Source organism: Rhinatrema bivittatum, chromosome 1 (genome assembly GCF_901001135.1).
Source record: "Rhinatrema bivittatum chromosome 1, aRhiBiv1.1, whole genome shotgun sequence".
Classification (NCBI taxonomy): domain Eukaryota; kingdom Metazoa; phylum Chordata; class Amphibia; order Gymnophiona; family Rhinatrematidae; genus Rhinatrema; species Rhinatrema bivittatum.
In genome coordinates, this window is record NC_042615.1 from 697,303,051 (window position 1) to 697,325,602 (window position 22,552).

Here is a 22,552-nt window from a genome sequence, read left to right on the forward strand (position 1 = left end):
TTTCCCATTACATACTGAATATATGTTGTGCTGCAATATGGATTTTTCCAATTGTTACAACCACGCGGTAAGGAGATCAGCTTGGAAGGTTATCTTTATGTATGTGTGATTTTAGGCATGATTATGGTGCATATGGGAAGCAGTTAAAGGCTGAAGAATGTTGGCAAGTGGTGCTCCATTCCAAGAGTCATGACCCCAGCAGCTTGGGCCATAGCAAAACTGAAGCTGGATACCAGGTCGATCATTTATGACACAATATACTGGTATAAAGTCAAACTTTAAAAAGCAAGGAAGGATACGTGTGCTACAGTCACAGACACAAAACGATAAATCTCAGATCTGTGACTGTGAGGGAGCGCGAGAGAGAGAGAGAGAGAGAGAGAAGATGCCTGTCAACATTCCACAGTCTCTAAGTGCCTGTCATAATTCATAATGGGGATTTTTGGTAGAGCTCATTCTCGGAAAATACTAACCCAGTGTTTCTGGTTTTCAACTTCATCCATGTTATTCCTGTTTTCTTTCAGCATGCCAAACGTTTGGAGAGTTATTTTGCCCTCAGACAGATGGCCATGGGTCTTTTTTTACCTAATTGTTTCCAATATTCCATTCCATTTGTTGGAAAGCATGGGACAGTGAGTGGGTGAGCTCTCTGCACAAGTTAAAGATTTCTGGTTGTCAGACACAATGACTGAAAGCACAAAGTTCCTTTTTTTTTTTTTTTTTTTTTTTTAAGATATTGACATATTTGTATTTTTATGTATTTTGTAAACTGCTTGGGGTTCAACCTAGATTTAAGCAAGGCAGTATATAATTATCACATAATACAATATATCACTAGAGGAATGTAGCTGATATGTGCTCAGATCTTGTCCCAAGTATGACCAGCAACAAATGCTGCTCTCTTTCTATGCTGAAACAAAGCTTCCGCAGTAGGAGGAATTTTCTTCATAGATCATGCTTTCTTAAGGCTAAATTTTAAGAACCCGGCACACGCAAAAACCAGGAGATATGCGTGTGGCCAGGCCGACTGTGCGCCGAGCACGTTTTGAAAACAGCCCAGCCACGCTTGGAAGGGCTGTGTGAAAAGGGCGGGGTGGGATGGGGGCCAGCCGGGACACTAGGCACTGTCCCAGGGAAGCGCGTGCCGGAGCTTACTTCATCTTTTCAGATGAACAAAAGAAGAAAAGGTAAGAAGAGGGGTGTTAGGGGGTCGGGGAGGAGAGAGGAAAAGGGAGGCAGAGTAGGTAAGGGGTTAGGTAACTGGGCCATCGCGTCGCTGCGAGATTCTTTTAAAATCCCCTCCCCTTGCACGCACGAGTCACCACCCAATATAAAATTGGCCACGCATGTGCTCGTGGGTAGCAGATTTTATAATAGCGTGCATCAGTGTGCACGTTATAAAATCGGCACGTCTTTTAAAATCTACCTGTTAGTGAACAGGTTTCATCTTGCCTCATTGACAGTGGTACACACTCACTTGTTCGACCATAGACCAGTACCAAAAAGCATGTAATTACTTGTATTTTCCTGGCTCCCATACTGATAGAAATTCTTCCTAGTTCAGAGAACACACATTACCATCTGGAAAAATGTTTCATACATCCCATGAACTCTTCTTCCTTGACTGTGAAATGATGACATTGCATTGCAGCCAGTGAAAACATGAAAAAATGTAAGTACCTCCAACTTCTCAGTTCTAAGAGTGTTTTTCAGCTCATGAACAGAAAACCAGAGAGGCTAATATTCAGAGCACGTTTAACGCTACTTTGTCATATAAGTATAACTTATTTGGCTAAATGGCGGCCGCTGAATATCTGGCCAAGGTCGGTGACCACCACTTAGATGGATAAGTCACTTATCCAGCTAAAATGATTGCCGGATAGCCAGTGGGTGAGCAGATCGGGGCAGCGCAAATTATCCAGTTAATTTAACGGGATAAATGGCGATATTTGCTCTTATCCAGTTAAGTTAATTGATAAGTTAGACCTGCCATACAGTACCGGTAGGTCTAACTTAGCTGGATATAACTTATCCGGCTAAGTAACAACTTTTACGCAGATTTTCAGCGGCACAACCATGCCTCTGAATATCCCATGTAACTTATCTGCATAAGTTATATCCTGCTAAGTTACATACCTGGCTAGTATTCAATATTGAGCCCAGACTATCTTTTCTCACTCCCTTAATTGTTCATAAAGTCTGCAGGGATCAACATAACAGCTAATAGCTGTAACCAAAACATCAATGTCAACTGTTCATATAAGTCCTTGATAAATATCAGCAGAAGCAGCCTTGTATTGGACGCCTCACAAGTTTAAGTTTCAAGTAGTGATGAATTAACATCTTCCGAGGGATAGCCATGTTAGTCTGGTATAGTAGAAATGACAAGAAGAAGTTGGCACCTTATAGATTCACCAGTTTATTGAGGCAATGAGCTTTCAAGGACAGAGTCCAGTTTGTTAGATGATGTATTAACAGTTTGGCTAGCTGTCAGCACATTGGGATTCTTGATAGCAACTACCTTCTTGTTATGACTGAAGCAACATATTTGATCAAATACCCTGACAGATATGGCTAAAGCTTCTACTTATTTTATTCACTTGGAGAAGGTCATACCAATTGCATAAGATCGCACTAGATGGAAGAACATTTTGCCTCACACTTGCCCCTCTCTCCTGTTACATTTTTTGGACTGTTCTCTAAATAATGATACTACACAACATCCAACTTATCATTCCAGTTGTTTTATTATATGGCACGAAAATATTTTGAATATACTACCAGAAGATCTATGAAATTCCAAGTTTCAAACACTGTACATCATATGTTATACATCTATGGGAGACATAAGAACATAAGACTTTCCATACAGGTCAAACCAAAAGGTCCATTAAGTCCAATATCCTGTTTCCGACAGGGGCCAATTCAAGTAACAAGTATCTGTCAGAATCCCAAAAGGTCAATAGATTCCATGCAGCTTATTCCACAGATAAGCAGTGAATATCCCCAAGTCTACTTTAATAATGGTTTATGGACGTTTCTTCCAAGAACTTGTTCAAACCTTTTTTTAAACCCAGCTACACCAACAGCTTTCACCACATGATCTGGCAATGGATTCCAGAGTTTAATTATGCATTGAATAAAAAATATTTTCTTCTATTTGTCTTAAATTACCTAGTAACGTCACTGCGTGTCCCCTAGTGTTTGAACGTTTTGAAAAAGTAAAGAACAGATTCATTTTTACCCATTCCACTCCACTAATTATTTTATAAACCTCTATCATATCTCCCCTAGTAACTTCACTACGTGTCCCCCAGTGTTTGAACATTTTGAAAGAGTAAAGAACAGATTCATTTTTACCCATTCCACTCCACTAATTATTTTATAAACCTCTATCATATCTCCCCTCAGCCATCTTCAAGCTTGAAAGTCTTAATCTCTTTAGCCTTTCCTCATAGGGGAATCTTTCCATCCCTTTATCATTGTGGTCGCCCTTTTCTGTACCTTTTCTAATTCCATTATATCTTTATTTGAAATGCAGTGACCAGAATTGCACATAAAACTCAAGAAGCAGTTGCACCAAGGAGCAATACAGAGGCATTGTGATATTCTCTGTTTTATTTTGCATTCCTTTCCTAATAATTCCTAGTATTCTATTTCCTTTCATGGCTGCCGCCACACACTGAGCAGAGGATTTCAACATATTATCCAAGATGATGCCTAGATCTTTTTCCTGAGTAGCAACTCCCAATGTGGAACCTTGCATTGTGTAGTTATAATCTGGGCTGCTTTTCCCTACGTACATTACTTTGCACTTCGCCACTTTCATCTGCCACTTGAATGCTCAGTCTCCCAGTTTTGCAAGGTCCTCTTGCAAATTCTCAAGATCCTCTTATGATTTAACAACTTTGAATAATTTTGTATCATCAGCATATTTGATCACCTCATTCATTCCCATCTCTAAGTTATTTATAAATATGTTAAAAAGTAGCAGTCCCAGAACAGATCCCTGGGGTACTCCACTATTCACCATTCTCCATTCAGAAAATTGACAATTTCTGAAAATCCAGATACACTATATCAACTGGTTCACCTTTATCCATATGTTTATTCACACCTTCAAAAAATGGAACAGATTGGTGAGGCAAGACTTCCCTTGGCTAAATCCATGTTGGCTTTGTCCCATTAAACAATGTCTATCTATATGTTCAGTAATTTTGTTCTTTAGAATAGTTTGAACTATTTCTCCAGATACTGATGTCAGGCCCACCAGTTTGTAGACTCCTGGATCACCCCAGGAACCCTTTTTAAAAACTGGCATTACGTTGACCATCCTCTAGTCTTCCGGTACCATAGTTGATTTTAATGATAGTTTACAGATTACTAATAGTAGGGCTGCAATTTCATTTGTCAGTTCTTTCAGCATTCTGGGATGTATACCATCTGGTCCAAGTGATTTGCTACTCTTTAATTTGTCACCTTGCCCTAGTACATCTTTCAGCCACACTGAGATTTGTTTCAGTTCCTCACTAGTTTCTCCGTGTAACTACAAATTATTTCCAAAATTCCTCTGTGGGCAGACAACTAAATAGTCCTCATTATTTTACTTAGTTTCCTGTCATCTCTTTCTCTAATATAGACCTATATTTCTTGGTTGGCAGGATCGCTTTTTGATACAGTAGCTACAAGACCTGCACTTTTCTAACTAAGGGTTCCAAGAACTTGTCTGCTTCTACCTTATTTTCTGCTTCTACCTTATTTTCTGCTTTCAGCCTCAGGATCTTTTTTGCCTCTTTGCAGTAAGATAGTAGCTCCACTTCCAAATCTAAGTGTCTCTCTCATACTCTTCTTTCCTTCTGTAGACCTATTTAAGTGGCAGAATTCAAATATGTCCAGGTTTTCTTTTTTAAGTACCAAAACCTTTTCAAGTACCAAAACTTTTCAAAAATTCAGTATTGTGAGTTTTAGGACCAGCAATATCATTTCTGGCATAGGTATCTGCCTTAATTATCACAACAAATGTGCCCAAAACAATTTTATTCCAGATCCATAGGAATGAACACACACATTCAATCAAATGAGGAATCTGGTATGTAAATTTTTCATCAATATTACTATGGAACCACGTACAAATTACTTTTAAATTTGTAGAACCTCTGTGCTACATGGGTATGTAACATGTACAACCCATCTGTAGTTTACAGGTCCAATGTTACTTTATTTCTCCAAAATACTCTTTCTTGGAGTTTTTATAAACACCTCAATTTTTTAAGTTGTTTTTCTGTATATATAAAAATGTTCAAAGACCCAGCAATTCACTTCGGGTAAGAATAATCATTCATACCACTCATAGGAGCGTGATACTCATCTGTTAAATGATTTTCTAACGCATTCTGCGTCCTAGCATCGTCCCGACACGATCGTGTTTCGGACCATCCTGGTCCTGCTTCAGGGGTAAAGTATGAATTCCAGTTCTGAAGGGTCTCAAAATAGTCGCTATTCTCGCGGTTCCAGTTGAAGTCACTTCTTCTTTATTTTCCCGTCGATATCCTCTGTGGCCATTTTAACAAATCATGGCACCACTTCCGGTATAAGTACGCAATCACAGCATCCGGTCTCACCACCGCAGTCTTCTATCAGGTCGTACTCATTCATTCCCAAATATTAAATGAAGTCTTCTATTGCGTCGTCTTGCGTGATGACTACTATAGCGAGCTTAATTGCAGGAAATACAAATCTGCACATTCTCTCCCCTTACACCCGGGGTATCAAACGCAACCACAAAAAAAATTTTTGGGAGCAATCAAAGCAACCTACTTATATGAACAAAACACTGTATAAAAATTTTTGCTTATAATAGAACAATCAATTCAAATCAATGAATACCAGTTAATTTTGTCATTCAGACCCGATGGTTCAACTGTGTTTAAACTATGTATCCAGAAATGCTCTCGGCGGTTAGCCTGCACATGTTCCAAGATGGACCATTTTAGATCCGTAAATTGGTGTCCCACACACAAGCAATGTTGTACTAATGGAGCAGTAAGCTTTCCAGTCCTAATACAACTTCTGTGCTCAATAAGACGTGTGCGAATTTTTCTCTTTGTGCGGCCAACATATATTTTGTCACAATTATACAAGGGTATAATTGTGACAAAATCGTTTAACAGATGAGTATCACGCTCCTATGAGTGGTATGAATGATTATTCTTACCCGAAGTGAATTGCTGGGTCTTTGAACATTTTTATATATATACAGAAAAACTACTTAAAAAATTGAGGTGTTTATAAAAACTCCAAGAGAGTATTGTTTAGGAGAAATAAAGTAACATTGGACCTGTAAACTACAGATGGGTTGTACATGTTACATACCCATGTAGCACAGAGGTCCTACAAATTTAAAAGTAATTTGTACGTGGTTCCATAGTAATATTGATGAAAAATTTACATACCAGATTCCTCATTTGATTTAATAGGTATCTGCCTTACATCTTATTCAATAAAGATTGAAGCAAAGTATTCATGTAATCTCTCTGCTATGGCCTTGTTCTCCCTTAGTGTCCCTTTTACCACGAGGCCTTCGCAGGCTTTTTGCTTTACATGTACCTGAAAAAGGTTTTACTATGAGTTTCCATAGCATGCTTCTTTTTAAAAATTCTGCATTCTGGAAGAAAACACTCCAGTAGGTGCTTGATAAAATCAGTACAAAGAGTCAGCTATCTCAACCAAGTCACTTTTGTTACAATATTTTGTCGCTTGAACCGTAAGGAAGGAAAGCTTCCGAAACACGAATCGTGTCGGGCAGCGCATTCTATGATTTTATGATTTGGTTTTAAATTAATAAATCCGCATTTTCAAAGATATTTTCCAAAAGAACATTTATTTATTTATTTATTTTAATTTTTCTATACCGGCATTCGTGATAATATCACATCAAGCCGGTTTACAGTAAACAATGGGGTGATAACCGGAACAGAGAACGAAATAATATGTACTATACATAATATAGATGCAGTTACAATAAACAAGGAGTTATACAAGAACATATATAAATTGTTTAAAAGACCTATGATTATAAACACTATATGGGTATTAGATCACTTGAAGTGGTTTAAAAACATACACCACAAATAAGTGAATTCAAGATTCACCCATATTTCATATGAGGACTCTACAGATGCAATCATATGAGTTCCCTATGATATATGGCTATCTGAAATTTATAAATCTTTTTAAATTCTGTCTTTGCTTTCCTTATCATTGCTTTGCATTGAACTTGCCTATGCTAATGCTGTTTGTTTTCTTCATTTGGATCCTTTTTCACAATTCTTTTCAAAACAGTGATATGACTGTTCCAAATTGGATTGTCCTATTATGTGCAAGAAATGGCAGAAATGGCTGGTTATCATGTACTAAAAAAGTTATCTGAGTTTTCATGATGTGTGAGATATCTGATGTTCAGCTGTGAGAAGAAGAGACAATCATTTCTCTTTGTATCGAGAGCAATCATTTATTTCTTCCATTGTTTTTGTTTTTAGTCGAAAGTGGTATAATTAGGGATATCAGGAATCTTTGTGATGAGAAACTCCTTAGTCAAGGCCACAATGGTACTTTGAGGCTTTTTCTGATACAGCAGTTTCTTCTTGCACCTTTGGGTTTCTAGCTCAGTGAGAACAAACAGCTGGGATCTGGTACATTCGCCACTACCCAAAGATTTTTCCCTAATTTATATCCCTGCCCAATTTACTTTTGTTCCTTATGGAAGCTTGCAGTCATGGGTCCTAAATCCAGCACTAGAGGTCGCCATTGCATTACAACTGGGACTCCCTCTCCCCCAGAGGTTATGAATGTTGCCTCTGTTCCCCCTATAGCCCCAGTCAACTGAAGGAGTGGAAGACATAAGCCAGGAATCAAACTCTGGCTCCTTTGCATGGCAGTGCACAGTACTGGCATTGAGTCACCAGGCCAGATCTTCAAGACCTTTCTACTAAAGGAAAGAAATTCTTAGTAGTACCTTTTTTCTTTTTTTTTTTTACATACCCCAGAATGAAGTCAATAGGATGCTTTGTAGTACAGTTATGTACCCTGGATAATTACCTGACCATTCGCATTTATATATAAAGTTTAATGCTGGTTCCATATTGTTTGAATTTTGCGGTTTTATAGTGGAATATGTTAAGCACAAGGACAGGTCACTATAAATCAATTAGTATCCTTATTTCAATATGTGAACAGTTTCTTAAACTTTCTTCAACATGCAGTTCCACTATTAGTTACAAAGATAACTAAAGGAGTAGAGGAGGAGCCTAGTGGTTAGCTTCACAGGCTAAGAAGCAGGGAAGCCAGGGTTCAAATCCTGCTGATGCTCCTTGAGGCCTTGGGCAAGTCACTTCACCCTCCATTATCTCAGGTACAAACTTAGGAGTAAATTTTCAAGGGGGTTTTGCACATAAAAATAGCAAATATGCACATAAGTAGCATGCACACATGCATATGCTATTTTATAAATGTCAAGAGTATGAATGTATTTTACATTTTGCGCATACTGGGGCAGATTTTAAAACTTATGCGCGGGTGTAGATTTGTTCGCGCAGCCCGATTTTATAACATGCGCCAGAGGCAGGCTGCCGGCGCGCGAACCCCCGACACGGCCGGAACGGAGGAGGGATCGGGACACGCCCCCGGATCGCCGTCACGCTCCCCAGACCGCCCACTTTTGAAAGCCCCGGGGCTTGCGCGCGATGCCGAGCCTATGCAAAATAGGCTCGGCGCACGCAGGGGCATATTTCCTCAGGTTACGCGCATATGTTACACGCATAGCCTTTGAAAATCTGCCCCACTATTTACTGACGGAAAAAAGGAGCAAGCTAGGGACATTTTGGGGCAGGAGTCAGAAGTACATGCGGTAGTTACTATTTTGTAACAGATATAAGCATATATATTAGCAAACTTATTTATACACTTTTACATCTGCTAATTGATTTGTGCAAGTGAAATCGGACTTGTCTGTTGCCTGCAGTTCTTGGTGGGAGGTCTGGGTGAATTGGTAAAGTTTCAGGCTGAAGTGCCAGAGGATCCAGGTGAACTGAAGATGGACTGGGTGAATTGCTGGAGGTATCAGGGAACCGGTATATGCGCATACTTTATAGAATACCTGCCTTCGCATATAAATCAGGGTTATAATGATATTTTTTTCATGCCTAAAGCATATGCACATCTGCTTATAAAATAGGTAACGAAAGTGCTTTCCTTGCACTGGAAATATGCACGCATACTGAAAAACATATGCATGAATTTTCTGAGCAGAACTAAGCAATATTTTATAAACTGTGCAGATCCTGCCACAGAGTGGGGCAGATTTTCAAAGGGTTACACGCATAAGATATGCGCGTAACCCCTGAAAAGCTGCCCCTTCCACCCCCTGTGCGCGCCGAGTCTATCTTGCATAGGCTCGGTGGCGCCCGCAAGCCCCGGGACACACGTAAGTCCCAGGGCTTTCCTGGGGGAGCGTGTCGGGGGGCTTGTCGTGACCGGCACGTCATCGGGGGGCGTTCTGGGGGCAGGGCTGCGGACGTGGTTCCGGCCCGGGGGCGTGGCCACGGCCTCCGGACAAGCCCCCGGACCGGAACATGGCGTGCCGGAAGCTGGCCGGCGCGTGCAAATTACGCCTGCCTCTGCCTCGGGCAGGTGCAACTTGTAAAATAAAGGTGGAGGGGAATTAGTTAGGGCTGGGGGGGTCGGAAGGACAGTTCCCTCCGAGACCGCTCCGATTTCGGAGTGGCCTCAGAGGGAACGGAGGATGGCTGCACGGCTCAGCGTGCAGAGGCTGCCGATTTTGCGCAGCCTTGCGTGCGCAGACCCTATATTTTATAACATGCGCTCAGGAGCGCGCATGTTATAAAATCGGGAGTAGATTTGTTCGCACCGGGTTGCACGAACAAATCTACTCCCGTGCGCACCTTTTAAAATATACCCCAGTATTTATAAAATACCAAGATAAATCTCTGCAAACAGGTTTGCAAGTTATGCTTTTAGATCAGGGTAAGCAAACCTTTTGAGCCATGGTCTACCTTTTCATTCATGCAATTACTTGGGGCCTAGCCAAGAAACTTACAACCAGACAGACACAAAGCCAAAGACACCCCCCATCAAGGCACAGATACCCCACAGAGAGAGACAGAAACCCAACACCCAGTCAGGCACAGAGAGACAGACATGCCACACCTGGCAGAAACACAGAGACACACTATACCCACACAATCAAACAAACAAAAGCACACACACCACACCACACCCAGACACAGAAAGAGACAGATAGACAGGACCACATCACACACAGAAATATAAACCGTACACAGACCAAAGCATACCAGACACACAGACACACACAGGCCACACAACACAATGGTAAGAGCTGGAAAATTAAAAAACAAAACAAAAGCAAAAAATGACACCTTTGTTGACAAAGTCTTAGGACCTGAGAAAAACTCCATCCCACCCTGTACAACTTGTTTTTTTTCTTTGTTACTGTTTTCACTAATTTTCCTGTTTTTCTCTTTATTTTATTTTTTTCTTAATTTGCTCATCTTTATTTTCTCATTTATTGATTTGGTTATTTAACTTTTTTTTTTTTTTTAATTATACATTTTGACTTTATTAATCCTTCTCCTCCTGCTTAATCTACGCCTCATTCTCTCTGGCCTCTTTGCATATTTTCCTCTCCCCCTACTGAGCCACTTCTTTCCCTGGGGCGGGCAACGGCTGTGCCTCTCCCTGGTTTGGTACCTCGCGGCAGCAGGAACCCCTCCCAGGTTGATGTCAGAGAGAGGCAGCTCTTCCTGGATTGTGGAACACCTTTAGGGGCTACCTCCATGTCCGATTCTACCGTAGAATAAGTGCCTCCCCGCCTGGTCCCACCCTACAACAGCAGCGCTCCGCTCCCCAGCTCACCAAGAGAGACACGTGGCTAAGACTTGGCATGCTCACAATGACGACACCATGTTCAGGCAGTTCCCTCCCTTCTGAGCCTGCAGTGCCTCCATGGCGCTGAGTCTCGACAATCTACCCATTTTTTTCTTCCCTGACTGGGCAGCCAGTGTGCCCCACTTCAGGGCTGTTCAAGCCACTCCCCTGCGGAGCCCACCCCTTGGTTTGCTCACCCCTGCCTTTGGGCCTGATTCACTAAGCTGTTTAGCCATATAGACACAGAATGGGGAAAAAAGCCTTAGTTTGTAAGCGCTCTGGGGATAAGGAAATACCTACAGTACCTGAATGTAATCTGCTTTGAAGCGTCACAAAAGGCAAAACCTACAGTTATTATTTATTTTACATATTCAGAAGACATAGGGGGGTCATTTTCAAAATGCGTCCCTTTTCGCATGCGATCACTAAACGGGGGCCGAGTCGACCCTGGAAGAGGAGGAGTCGGGGCGGCACCGGGGCAGATGCTGCGCAGACAGACATCGCTGGCGGAGAAAGGTAAGGACCCTTATCACCCGCCAGCTTCGTGCCGAATAACTACAACTTTTATGGTGTAGTTATTCGGTGCGAAAGCCGGCAGCCAGCGCGCCGCAGTGGTGTGACGGCTGCCGGCTTTCGCAGGCCCGCCCCCGTATTTTCTAAAGTCTGCGACCTTAGAAAATCCAGCTGATAGTAAAAGCAATTTTTAAAGCAATTTACCTGGGTAAATGTGCCAGTCTGACAGTTTCCCTTTTCTGCTTGCCTATAAGTGGGGGCAAGGGCTTCCATAATGTGGGTACTTTTTAGCCGGGAGGGGAAGGATTAGGTATTTAAGTTGGTGAAGGAAAGCATGCATACCTGGAACTTCTGAAAGTATGCAGCCTGATTTATACCTTCCCCCCATGCTGCCCACATAAACAGCAGGTGCAAAACGTGCAGGCGCTATTGGCACGTGCACCCATGTGCTCTAAAAATTGCTCCCAACGCGTACTAATAAATTATGAAAAATGAACATGGCCTAAAGGTTACCAAAATCTAATAACAAATGTATACCAAAATATGAATCAAGTGGGAAAAAAATAAAAATGTAGGTATTGCTGAGCAATTAAACGTTATACTCACATGGGGAGGTGTCCTCAAAGAGAGGGTCTATGTTATGAAGCAGTTCCACTCGCGGGGAGGGGCTTCCTTCACTAAGAAAAGATGAGTCGAGAAATATTATTTCCTTTCTAGAAAACTGCTAACCAGCTACACATTCTATTTTAAGGTTTCCTCTGCTATGCTTGTGGGAAATAACACTTCTGGCAGTCAACCGGTTATTTTTATGACTCTGAAGGTTGCAGGTTTTCTTGGTAATTACAAAAAAGACTCAAGTTATTGCTGTGCCCAGTAAAGGTCACAATGAAAACACTGGTCAATCTCTCTCTTTCTAAAAAAAAAATATATATATTATACATATACACAAACACTAAAAACAGCAAATTGTGAATACTAACGATTAAATTCACTAAACCAAACAATTAAAAAATGCTTAGAAAAAACATTACTGCTTACAAAAATATTTATTAAATATTGCCTTCCAAAAGCAAAATTTACACAATTTATTAGATCAAACTAGATGCAGTAAAAACTTAAAATATATTCAGACAAATAGCACCAATAGAATGCCTATATATTCATAAAACACGTCTTATGAGAGGGCAGGCAAGCCCCATGCCCATTTGCCCAGGGTAATATAGTGCCAGGCTCACTTTCGGGCCGATACAGAAAAAAGTGCGGGAGAGCCGGCGAGCGCCCGCTCTCCCGACGCGCACACAGGCCACTCTCCTGTGCACACGATTTAGTATCGGCCCGCATGCAAATGAGGGCTCGCGGTAAAAAGAGGCGCTAGGAACACTAGCCCGACCCTAGCGCCTCCTTTTTGCAGGAGCGGCAGCTGTCAGCGGGTTTGACAGCCGACGCTCAATTTTACCAGCGTCGGTTCTCAAACCCGCTGACAGCCATGGGTTCGGAAAACGGCCGCCAACATAATTAAGCACCCATCTTCCAACCCGCAGGAAGATTTTTAATATTTTTATTTTTTAATTTTTTTTTAATTTTTGGGGCCTCCAACTTAATATCACTATGATATTGGGCAGGCGTTAATTTCTGCAAGTAAAATGTGCGGCTTGGCTGCACATTTTACTTTCTGAATCATGCATTTGCATGTTGCGGGCACTATTAGTTTCAGGGGGTTGGCCGCGCGTTTTCTGTATAAGGGGTAAGAATAGCGTGTCGAAAACGAGCGGCCAAACGCGGGCGAACAGCGCGCACCACAGAAGCAGACTGCACTGTATCGGCCTGTTTGTGAGTGAGCCACAGGGAAAGGGGAGCTGGGAGGGGGAGCTGGTGTGACTGCGTATCCAGTCTGATAGGGCAGGACCATTGCTAGGTTTAAATTTAAACCATGACGGGGCTGAGAGATGATTGGCTCTCTGAGGGTTTGCCAGTCGGGTAATGGGAGGAGTTGGGGAGTTTAGGGTTGTGAGGCACGGGCAGAGCTTACTTTCTTTGCTGTCTCAGTCGCGGTTGCTTGTTTGTTTTTGCAGCGGCATCTTTTTTCTGCCTGTCGGGGTTTTCCGACGCGGTTTGCGTTTTTTCGGCGTGATTTGCAGTTGGAGGTGGATTCAGAGGAAGCAGCTGTGGAGGAAGGTGATGAGATGAGCGATTTCCTGCCTGTGGCAGCAGAGAATCAGGAGGAGTCGAGCAGCCCTCCCAGTGCTTCTGATGGTCCGGGCCTTCTCCCGGTGAGTGCGCCAATTGGCCCGCTGCTGCGGCCTTTAGCCTGGGAGGGGGTGCAGTTCGCTTCTTGTCAGCTGGGCCCCGACAGAGGAGGTTGCAGAGGCAGGCCAAGTGGTTGGGGTGCCCCTGGGGGTTTGCACAGGGAAAGAGCTTTGGCAGAGGCCGAGCTTCCCTGCCCTATGCTTACAGTCCCTTCTGACAGAACCAGAGGTGCCACAATGTTGGTGCCGGTGACTGCTAAGGCTCCCTCTCAGTGTATCCCTCCTCTAATGTGGCTGACTGCTCGTTCCCACCCCCACTGGGGGGGGAGGGGGCTGCGGAAGGGGTTTTCAATAGAGGGATTGATACGGGAGCTGTTGGACCAGATTATTGGAGGCCTGAATGGTAGGGGGGGGGGTTATCAGGGTGGGATGCACCAGCCTGGCACAGAGGGTTTATTTGGGGAAGGGCATTCGATGGGTTTCTCTGGCACGGTCTTTCCTGCTGAGTGAGAGATGGTTGGGGGGCAGTCCACTAATTTCAGTGTCTCTGTGAGTTCTGGACCTCAATTTGGCCTTTTGGGAGAGAGTTCTGCAGCACAACGTTTGAGTCCGGGATTCCAGGGAAGGTTTTCCGCCCAGGGTGGGGGGTAGTTGGGGCAGCCAGACTTACCTCTGGCCATATGGGCTGGATTTTGGAGGTCCCTCATTTGGTAATTATGGGTAAAGCGGGTAACATTCTATCCTAGGGTTTTATTCAGGCTGGGGTTTTCAGACTGAAGCAGCTAGGGCGAAAGGGGGTTCAGGTATGGGGGGAGTTGTTAGGCCTGTCACTTCGGCTCCCTGTGTTCCTTCGCAGGGTCTTACTTCACATGGATCAACGGATGGTCCAGGTTCTTCTCACCATGAAGGGTGGCACAATGATCTGGCCTGTGGCAGCTAATGCACCTGCTCCTCTGTCCCAGGATCCTGGCGTGATGAATTAGTGGGCGATGAAGCAGGGCGAGTCCGCCACTGTGGGTTTATCTGGGGCAGAGGATGTGGCAGTTCTATCGGTTCCCGCTGTTTCAGCAGTGAGTCAGTCGGTGGGTTTGGTAAAGTGAAGGGGAGGCTGTTGTTGACGTGGACAAATCAGGGGAATCTGCTAAGAAATGGATGAAGTCTAAGCGTAAGAGGAAGTGGGATAGGTCTAGTTAGTCTAACTCTTTGTCATGATTGTCCTAGTCATTCTCTTCTGGTTCTTCATGTGCCTCGTTGGTCGATGCTGCGCCAAAGGATAAGGGTGGTGATAGAGGAATGCCTGCATTAGTGACTTTTTCAGAATTATGGGAGGATATGCCCAGGTCTCTCAGGAAGAAGATTAGACACAATAAGTATATTGATATCTTCCAGCTGTTAGAAGGTTGCAGAGGGAAGAGGAGGAAGAAAAAGAAGAAAGGACAGGGCTGAGCATTTCCCAGGGACTCAAAAAAAGGTTTCTCGTAATATTCTTAATTGAATATGGCTTTCCTTCGGTTGGCAAAATTGTGGGTCATCATGACTCCTCTAAGTATGGGCCTTTATTGGCGTATGGTGATGCGATTTTAGCTGCCAGCAAAGAGTATGGGTTGGTCCCGGCTTAATTACGATGAGCGATTTAGGGACCATATGGAGGAGAATAAGTTTATGTCCTGGGGTACTCAGGATGTGGGTTTGTGGTTGACGCAGATGAATAGTAAAGTCCCTTCTTCTGCGGTGGGCAATGCTGGTGGTTTGGTTAATGCGAGTGGCCAGCCTTTTTGAGCAGGGCCTGCATCGAGTGGTGCAGGAAGGTCTGGGTCGGGCGCCCTCAATATCTGTTGGTGGTCCAATCGTTCTGTGTGCATGGAGCAGTAGCCTAGAAGTTAGAGCAGCAGGCTGTGAACCAGAGAAGCCAGGGTTCAAATCCCACTGGTGCTCCTTGTGCAAGTCACTTCACTCTCCATTGCCTTAAGTACAAACTTAGATTGTGAGTCCTCTGGGGACAGGGAAATACCTACAGTACCTGAATGTAATCTGCTTTGCTGTGTCTAAAGGAGAATATAAATCAAATAGTCTGTCTAGATCAGTGGTTCTCAACCCTGTCCTGGGGACCCCCCCAGCCAGTCGGGTTTTCATGATGTCCACAATGAATATGCATGAGAGAAAATTTGCATACACTGCCTCCATAACATGCAAGTTTTCTCTCATGCATATTCATTGTGGATATCATGAAAACCCGACTGGCTGGGGGGGTCCCCAGGACAGGGTTGAGAACCACTGGTCTAGATATATTTATGACCTTCAGGGACATAGTAGCCAAGTCCCAACTTCAGACTGGCAGCCCTGGTGCTGCCTTGGAGGAAGAAGTTCTCATGATCGGAGAGCATCAACCTAGTACAGCAGGAAAGGATCCTGTAGCAAGGATCTGCTCTCCAGGTGGTGCATTGTTCTCTCGCACTGAGGATGTGTCTCCCAGGGCTACTGCCCAGGAGGGAAGGGTTAGGTCGGCCGTCATAGTTGGTGATTTGATTATTAGGCATGTAGACAGCTGGGTTGGCTGGTGGGAGTGAGGATCGCCAGGTAAGATACCTACCTGGTGCGAAGGTGGTGGAGTTCACATGTCACCTAGATAGAATTTTAGACAGTGCTGGGGAAGATTAAACAATTTCTTTGCTTCGGTGTTTACTGAAAAGGATGTTGGGGCACATGTGGGTACCAACAACATAGGAAAATGTGGGATGGTGGTTCTGGAAGCCAAATTTAGGCTCTTAGGGGAAAAAGATGAAATCCAGAACCTCCAGTGTAGCATTCTCTGAAATGCTCCCTGTTCCATGCGCAGGTCCCCAGAGGCAGGCAGAGCTCCGGAATCTCAATGCGTGAATAAGATGATGGTGCAAGGAAGAGGGATTCAATTTTGTAAGGAACCAGGGAAAGTTTTGCCAGCTTTGCCAGTTTTGCCAGCTTCCAGGCAAAGAGACATCGAGACGCTGTGTCCTTTTCAAAATGGTGAATTTATCGAGACGCTGTGTCCTTTTCATGAAAGTGATATGACTCGCTATTCATAGATATCATTGCATGCCCCTGAAGAAGCTTCACAGCGAAACACGGGCCGTGTTGGGTCTGGTTAAAATTGAATACGAAGAGTCTTTCACTAGTACACACTATAAGAAGTTTTACAAAAATTCAAAAATCCAAAAAAATATTAATTAAAAAGGACTTTATAAGGTGGGTGATGTGTAGACCGGTTGATCACTGTTTAAGTGTCACAACGACAGGCTTGCTGACACCTTTTAGGCTATAATATTTAATCAATTTGGTTTCCACTAATTCTTTTTTGATTATATTTGTGTGGTATACCACTGACTCTTTTTTGACTAATCCAGATTTCAATTACTCCAATATTGACTGGGTAAATGTAACATCAGGACATGCTAGAGAGATAAAGTTCCTGAATGGAATAAATGAAAGTTTTATGGAGCTATTGGTTCAGGAACCGAAGAGAGAGGGAGCAATTTTAGATATAATACTTAGTGCAGCATAGGATTTGGTGAGAGAGGTAACTGTGGTGGGGCTGCTTGGCAATAGTAATCATAATAAAATCAAATTTGAATTAACGGAAACTTTGATAAAATGAGAAAAATAGAAAAAAACTGAAAGGAGAAGTTACAAAGGTAAAAAGTGTGCAAGAGGCTTGGACATGGTTAAAAAATACCATCCTAGAAGCACAGTCCAGATGTATTCCACACATTAAGAAAGGTGGAAGGAAGGCAAAATGAATACTGGCATTTATTTATTTATTTATTTATTTCTTTTGTATACCGACATTCGATCGAGATATCACATCGGTTTCCAGAAAACAGGTTGAATAGAGCCGGAGCTGCCCTATTTTACATTGTAACAAGAGAACAGTTGATTAAACAATAAATATAAGGAACATTGTAACATATGAATAAAATTAGAATTAAATATTAGTGGGTATATAGAAATGGCAAATAGCCTATATACAATATGTACAATATGACTTGGTTATGAGTAGGGTGGGGGACAGGGAAGAGGGACAGGGAAGAGGGAGGTTACGAGAAGGGTGGGGGACAGGGAAAAGGGAGGATAGAGGAGGGGGGAGGGCATGGTTAAAAGGTGGGGTGAAAGAGACTATTTTAACCAATAGATCTTCAGTCAAAAATTGGAAGGATCCAACAGAAGAAAATAGGACAAAGTATAAGCACTGGCAAGTTAAATGTAAGACATTGATAAGACAGGCTAAGAGAGAATTTGAAAAGAAGTTGGCTGCAGAGGCAAAAACGCACAGTAAAAACTTTAAAAAATATATCCAAAGCAGAAATCCTGTGAGGGAGTCAGTTGGACCATTAGATAATCGAGGGGTTAAAGGGGCACTTAGAGAAGATAAGGCCATCACAGAAAGATTAAACGATTTCTTTGCTTCGGTGTTTACTGAAAAGGATGTTGGGAGATACCCAATCTGGAGAAGGTTTTCATGGGTAATAATTCAGATGAACTGAACCAAATCACAGTGAACCTTGAAGATGCGGTAGGCCTGATTGACAAACTGAAGAGTAGTAAATCACCTGAACCGGATGGTATACACCCCAGGGTTCTGAAGGAACTAAAAAATGAAATTTCAGATTTATTAGTTAAAATTTGAAACCTATCATTAAAATCATCCATTGTACCTGTCTATTGTAACCCCAATATTTAAAAAGGTTCCAGGGGCAATCTGGTAAACTATAGACCAGTTAGCCTGACTTCAGTGCCAGGAAAAATAGTGGAAAGTGTTCTAAAGATCAAAATCACAGAACATAGAAAGACATGGTTTAATGGAACAAAGTCAAAAAGGCTTTACCCATGGCAAGTCTTGCCTCACAAATCAGCTTCACTTTTTTTGAAGGGGGTTAATAAAACATGTAGATATAGGTGAACTGGTGGAAGTAGTATATTTGGATTTTCAGAAGGTATCTGACAAGGTTCCTCATGAAAGGTTTCTAAAAAAAGTAAAAAGTCATGGGATAGGTGGCGATGTCCTTTTGTGGATTACAAATTAGTTAAAAGACAGGAAACAGAGAGTAGGATTAGATGGACAATTTTCCCAGTGGGAAAGGGTAAACAGTGGAGTGCAACAAGGATCTGTACTAGGACTCGTGCTTGTCAATATATTCATAAATCATCTGGAAAGGAATACAACGAGTGAGGTATCAAATTTGCAAATGATACAAAATTATTCAGAGTAGTTACCGTATTTTTCGCTCCATAAGTCACACTTTTTTCCCCCAAAAGTGGGGGGAAAATGTCTGTTCGTCTTATGGAGCGAATATTAAAAAAAAACCAAAAACAAAAACGAACTACAACCCCCCCCCCCCCCCCAAGACCTGCCAAAGGTCCCTGGTAGTCCAGCGGGGGTCCGGAAACGATCTCCTGCACGTGGGCCGTCGGCTGCCAGTAATCAAAATGGCGCCGACGGCCCTTTGCCCTTACTATGTCACAGGGGCTACTGGTGCCATTGGTCGGCCTCTGTGACATAAGAACATAAGAAATTGCCATGCTGGGTCAGGCCAAGGGTCCATCAAGCCCAGCATCCTGTTTCCAACAGAGGCCAAACCAGGCCACAAGAACCTAGCAATTACCCAAACATTAATAGCTGTTAATGGACTTCTCCTCCAAGAACCCATCCAAACCTTTTTTGAACCCAGCTACACTAACTGCACTAACCACATCCTCTGGCAACAAATTCCAGAGCTTTATTGTGCGTTGAGTGAAAAATAATTTTCTCCGATTAGTCTTAAATGTGCTACTTGATAACTTCATGGAATGCCCCCTAGTCCTTCTATTATTCAAAAGTGTAAATAACCAGTTCACATCTACTCGATCAAGACCTCTCATGATCTTAAAGACCTCTATCATATCCACCCTCAGCCGTCTCTTCTCCAAGCTGAACAGCCCTAAGCTAGTCAGTCTTTCCTCATAGGGAAGCTGTTCCATCCCCTTTATCATTTTGGTTGCCCTCTGTACCTTCTCCATCGCAATTATATCTTTTTTGAGATGCGGCGACCAGAATTGTACACAGTATTCAAAGTGCGGTCTCACCATGGAGCGATATAGAGGATTTATGACATTTTCGCTCCATGGATTATTGGACATTCTTTTGTCATGTGGGCCTATAGGCATGCATGCGGACGCTCACATGCGTCACAGTTGGACTTAACGTGGTGTGCGCATGTTATAAAATCCGGGCTGATGCGCACAAGGGGGTAGATTTCCCAAGTTTACGCGCAGCAAAGAGATCAGCCCTCCGCTAGGTCCCTCCCAGTCCGCTCCAATTAAACTTTCCTCCCTCCCTCTTCCCCAACCTCTTTGAAGGTCCTACTTTTTGTAGATTTCTTTATTTTGGAACTTACGCCAGCTCCTGAGCTGGTGTAAGATGCACGCTCTGGCAAATGGCCACTGTACCGGCAGACTCCAGCTCCTCCCTGCCCCCCTGGACCACCCCTCCCCATCATCGGGACCGCCCCTTGATAGAAGCCTTGCTCTTGTGTGTGTAAAGGGGGTTATGCGCACGGTCAGGCCTCTTCTAAAATGAGCGCAGCGCGCGTAAGGTCCAGCCACACACGTAACCCCCGGTTTTTATGCACGGGGTGGGGGGGGTGTTTAAAATCAGATCTTAAGTGTGCTAATTTGGAAATGGCTTGCTGGCTGCAAATGCATAAGGGGGCATTGCAGCCTTCACTGTTAGACCCCCATGGATAACCGTAAATGGATGAGGATACTGAGAGGGGGAGGTGTCTAAAAGAAGCAAGGGGACCAGATTATTTTACCTTAAACTAGGGGAGGGGGCAAACCTGGTCACTTAAACCTTTTGTTTTTTACTCTTTCGCATCATAATTTTTTGGGGGGGGAGGAGGATGTAGGGGTTCAATAGACCTTTAAAAAATGGTGGCCCCATGACGTGGAACCATCATTGTGTGTAATTTCATCAGATCAGCTAAGCCTTGGTATTTTACTGCTGAGGAAATATTACAGATTCACAATACTGCAGTACTCTCATCCCCTTAGATTGTAAGTCTTCTGGAAACAGGGAAATATCTACTGTACCTAAATGTAACTTGACTTGAGCTACCAATGAAAAGGTGAAAGCTAAATCTAAAAATATGAATAAATATATATATGTGTGTGTGTGTGTGTGTGTGGGTGTTTCTATACATGTATTTAACACCCACCCGCACATATTATATATATGCCAAAAAATAAATTGACATCATTGCCTTAAAAATTAGTAGAATACAAATACCTTTATATAACCCAGAACTAAAAATGACCTAGTAGAACAGTAAGTTTTACCTGATAGTTTTCCATACATTGAAGCCATCCAGAGGCTTGGTGCCATTAGTAACTCCTCCAGCAAGATTCACCAGTGTAGGCAACCAGTCAGATATATGGATCAATTCTTGACTGGTAACTCCTTTCTGTTTCAGTCTAGGACTTGTGACAAATCCTACCCCTCTAATTCCTCCTTCCCACAAAGTCCATTTTCTTCCTCTCAGTGGCCAGTTGTTTCCGCCTTCCAAAGTTTGTCCTCCATTATCTGAAACACATGTAAATATTTTCTACAGTAATGCTTCATTAAACAAGTCAATAAAGGCACCCACAGGTATGCAATTTTCAATCTAACTCATTCATATGCAAATCGGTTTCATGTACTGGACGTTTTGAATATTAATCTTGTCACAGGTCCCAAAATATATTGAATCGGCTATGGCTTTAAATTTTTCAATGACACCCGGCATAAGAACAAGGCAGGTGCTCTACTACAAACAAGGCAGAACTCAATGCTCTGAGTGCATGAATAATTGGAGTTTAAGTACCATGCTTTGCATAAAATTTACCATCCCTCTTCAATGTTTGTCACAGGGAATGAATGGCTCAGTGGACTGACAGGGGGTGTTTAGTCTTTCATCTACAGGTTGTTGGTTCAATTCTACCTTGAAGTGGCAGTCATCAGTCATTATTAAGTGAAAGATTTTTGATGGTCTAAATGAAATGAAGTGGTGGTCCCAGTCCAGTTCAAAATGCAGAGGTGCCCACATTGTTATAAAAATCCCCCCCCCCCCCTCACAACAAGCGTTAGCATCCATTCCTTAATCTTCATCTCCTAATAAATTATTTATTCTACTTCATTTACCATTTTCTTTACATTGTTGTAATTTGTGTATGTCAGAATAAATAAAAACTAGCAACTGTACCCGTTCTACGCCCGGGCGGCGAGCCTTTTTATTGGCACATCTCCTCTTGTTTTGAGCAAAATTTCCCTAGAAATTCACTGTAAAAGTGTCCCTTCCACATACACAACCCCTCATACAGGCTCCCTCACTCTCTGGCACACACACACACATCCCCTCATATAGGCTCCCTCTCTGAAACCCACACTCAAGCATCCCGCGCAGTCCCCCTCTTACCAACCAAGCTGTCTCTCGCACTCCCCCATACCCCTTCTCTCTCACCGGCATCCCCCTCCTCTCATATAGGCTCCCTCTCTCGGAAACCCACACTCAAGCATCCCCCACCCACCCTCTCTTACCTCCCATGCTCTCTCACAAACCATGCTCTCTGTCACCCCCCCCTCTCTCACCGGCATCCCCCCCCCCCCCCAATGCTCTCTCTCACACCCTCCTGATCTCTCTCACCTTCTACTCCCCGACACTCATTCTCTCTCACCGGCATGCCGCGGGACCCGTGCTGTCCGCAGCGAAGATGAAGGCCTGGTGCGCCGTTCGCAGCGCAGATGGGGGCCCGGCGCGCCATTTGCGGCAGATGGGGGCCTTCCA

At 43.2% G+C, this 22,552-nt stretch overlaps 1 protein-coding gene across 1 annotated transcript in view; it reads right to left on the minus strand.

Moving 5' to 3' along the window:
• ARSB (arylsulfatase B) overlaps positions 1-22,552 on the minus strand; it is a 174,539-nt gene that overhangs the window by 81,755 nt on the left and 70,232 nt on the right. The window contains exons 5-6 of the mRNA XM_029575492.1: positions 21,069-21,312; positions 12,082-12,152 (exon numbers count right to left, since the gene is read on the minus strand). Of these exons, the coding sequence (XP_029431352.1) occupies positions 12,082-12,152; positions 21,069-21,312 (315 nt within the window). The remainder of the gene's footprint in view (positions 1-12,081; positions 12,153-21,068; positions 21,313-22,552) is intronic.